We start from the raw sequence: 2,764 nt of genomic DNA, 5'->3' as shown, positions 1-2,764 counted from the left end.
CGACAAAGCAGCCGCGCGGGGCAAAGCAGCGGCGCTGGCCGGCGCTGGCCGGCACAGCCGCGCTGGCCGAAACAGCCGCGCTGGTGACCGTGGAGCACCTCTGCCCGGGAATTTCCTAGTCTGTGGGCAATAAAAACACGGCGTCCACTCACCCTCTGCACTTTCACTGGGAGCTGCAATCCTGAGCTGTTCCTAAACGGCCATCTTGGATGAAACCCCCTTCCATTATTATGTTTTCTAATTTTCACTAGTTATGGTGATTGTTTTGCTGAGGAGAAGACCCTTGGAGCTCCTCACACCACCATTCTAGAAATGTTTTCTCTTCTGTTCTAGATTGTTAAAGAAATTGGTAATGCTGAAAATTTTCTATTTAATCCTCATTTTTCTGGGACAATAAGGAAAGGGGCAAATAGAGGCTAATATTTCTATATAAACTCCAAAATGTTCAGTTTAAACTATCATTTTTCTATGATTTTTTTAACTGTTTTTAATGAAAATAATATGAGATTATATTAATTTGCTTACAGTTCTTTTCTGTTGAGACTAATTATTTTGTTGCATTGTTGCCAAACAGACCATGTTCCTGAGCCGTGCGCTTGAGGAGATCCATAAATGCAATGAGATCTGGAATTTGCTGAAACAAGCAGGTACAGTGGGAACTGAAAGTTTGGTAACACAGTTTGAAAGGAGCTTAGAATCTAAATAAACAAGTCTTTCATCACTAGAAATTTGTGCCACTGCAGTACTTGATAACCAGTCAAATGTTTTTTTTTTGTTGTTTTTCTGAGACAGGGTCTCACTGTGTCTCCCAGGCTGGAGTGCAGTGACATCATCTTGGCTCATTGCAACCTCTGCCTCCTGAGTTCAAGCAATTTCCCCACCCCAGCCTCCTGAGTGGCTGAGAATACAGGCATTCACCACAACACCTGGCTAAATTTTTGTATTTTTTGGTAGAGATAGAGTTTCACCATATTGGCCAGATTGGTTTCAATCTCCTGACCTCAAGTGATCTGCCCATCTCGGCCTCCCAAAGGATTACAGGTGTGAGCCACCACCCCTGGCCCAAATGATCCTCTAAGAACTGATTTTTCCCCACTGTATCAGTATTGACTCCGTAACACACTATTTAGAATAAGAATATTTTTTACTTTGCTTTATATGAAAGCATAGCATTAAATATTTTATTATTGTTCGACATAACATTATTGATCTTAGATCACTAAATTTAATGTCTAATTTAATCAAGCTTTAAGTTTAACTGAATGTAGGCTAGTCTTCCAAATCACAATCAAGATATCAGATACTGCTAATATTTTGTTATAAAATTATCTAAATAGGCTGGGTGCAGTGGCTCATGCCTGTAATCCCAGCACTTTGGGAGGCCGAGGCAGGCAGATTACCTGAGGTCAGGAGTTCGAAACCAGCCTGACCAACATGGAAAAACCCTGTCTCTACTGAAAATGCAAAATTAACCAGGCATGGTGGCACATGCCTGTAATCACAGCTAGTCAGGAGGCTGAGGCATCAGAATCACTTGAACCCCGGAGGTGGATGTTGCGGTGAGCCGTGATGGTGCCATTGCACTTCAGCCTGGGCAACAAGAGCGAAACTCCGTCTCAAAATAAATAAATAAATAAAAATAAAATAATCTAAAATCTAAATAGTAGTAAGCCTTTGGAAGTTATATAATATCTTGATATTATATTGTTTCCTCATTAAATGTGGTATTGGCTTTTAGGTTTAGACTGAAACTTTTACAGTGTGTTTTTCTGTCCCTGTTTCAGAATTTGTTAAAATCAATGGATATTCAATTGAATTATATGCTTTTTCAGACTTTATGGAGATAATCATATTTTCCCTTTTGAACTATTAATATATTTAATTATAATAATAGATTTTATAAAATTAAGTCATCATTTCATTTCTGGAATAAACCCTATTTGGTCATGGTATGTTAATTTAATATGTTGATGAATTCTGTTTTCCAACATTTAGAAATTATTGGTATATCACTTTGTTTTTGCTATATATTATGTCTTTAACAGTTTTAGTATAAAATTATAGGAATTATAAGGAAGAACATAAACACATAAAATTTAATTTACTTCTCTAAGTCTATGATAGCCATTTAAATGAATAAAAACAAAAAAAAAGTAGGGATAGAGAAAACCTAAATAAAATACTTATAGAAGATTTAATGGAAATAAATTCTATAGCCTGAAAATATACTGTGTATCATGAGAACAGAAAATATATCATGTTTTCATGTGCCTTTTAAATTTTTACAAAATTGATGTCAAGGAAGACCTGAATAAATTCCAAGACATGTAAATAAAACAGACAACATCATCTGATCACAATGCAAAAACTAGAAATTAATAATGGAATCTTTTTTTTGAGAAACCCTACCACCTGGAAATTTTAAAAAAACCCATCCTAGCGTATATCTAGGATCTAATGGTAATGAAAATAACTCATAGTAGGGCTGGGCGCAGTGGCTCACGCCTGCAACCCCAGCACTTTGGAAGGCTGAGGCGGGCAGATCGCCTGAGATCAGATTTTGAGACCAGCCTGGCCAACATGGTGAAACCCTGTCTCTAATAAAAGTACAAAATTAGCCAGGCATAGTGGCGCATGCCTGTAATTCCAGCTATTCAGGAGGCTGAGGCAGGAGAATCGATTGAACCTGGGAGGCAGAGGTTGCAGTAAGCCGAGATCACGCCATTGCACTCCAGCCTGGGCAACAAGAGCAAAACTCTGTCTC

General features: G+C 38.1%; 1 protein-coding gene across 1 annotated transcript in view; it reads left to right on the top strand.

Moving 5' to 3' along the window:
* Nucleotides 1-2,764, top strand: part of LOC108297589 (testis-expressed protein 11-like) — a gene marked incomplete at its 5' end in the record, with an annotated part of 127,171 nt that overhangs the window by 52,184 nt on the left and 72,223 nt on the right. Inside the window, one exon of the mRNA XM_017520235.2 lies at nucleotides 575-647. Coding sequence (XP_017375724.1) covers nucleotides 575-647 — 73 coding nt within the window. The remainder of the gene's footprint in view (nucleotides 1-574; nucleotides 648-2,764) is intronic.

The sequence above is a fragment of the Cebus imitator genome, unplaced genomic scaffold, assembly GCF_001604975.1.
Source record: "Cebus imitator isolate Cc_AM_T3 unplaced genomic scaffold, Cebus_imitator-1.0 Scaffold818, whole genome shotgun sequence".
Lineage (NCBI taxonomy): Eukaryota > Metazoa > Chordata > Mammalia > Primates > Cebidae > Cebus > Cebus imitator.
This window is presented reverse-complemented; position numbering and strand designations above follow the sequence as displayed.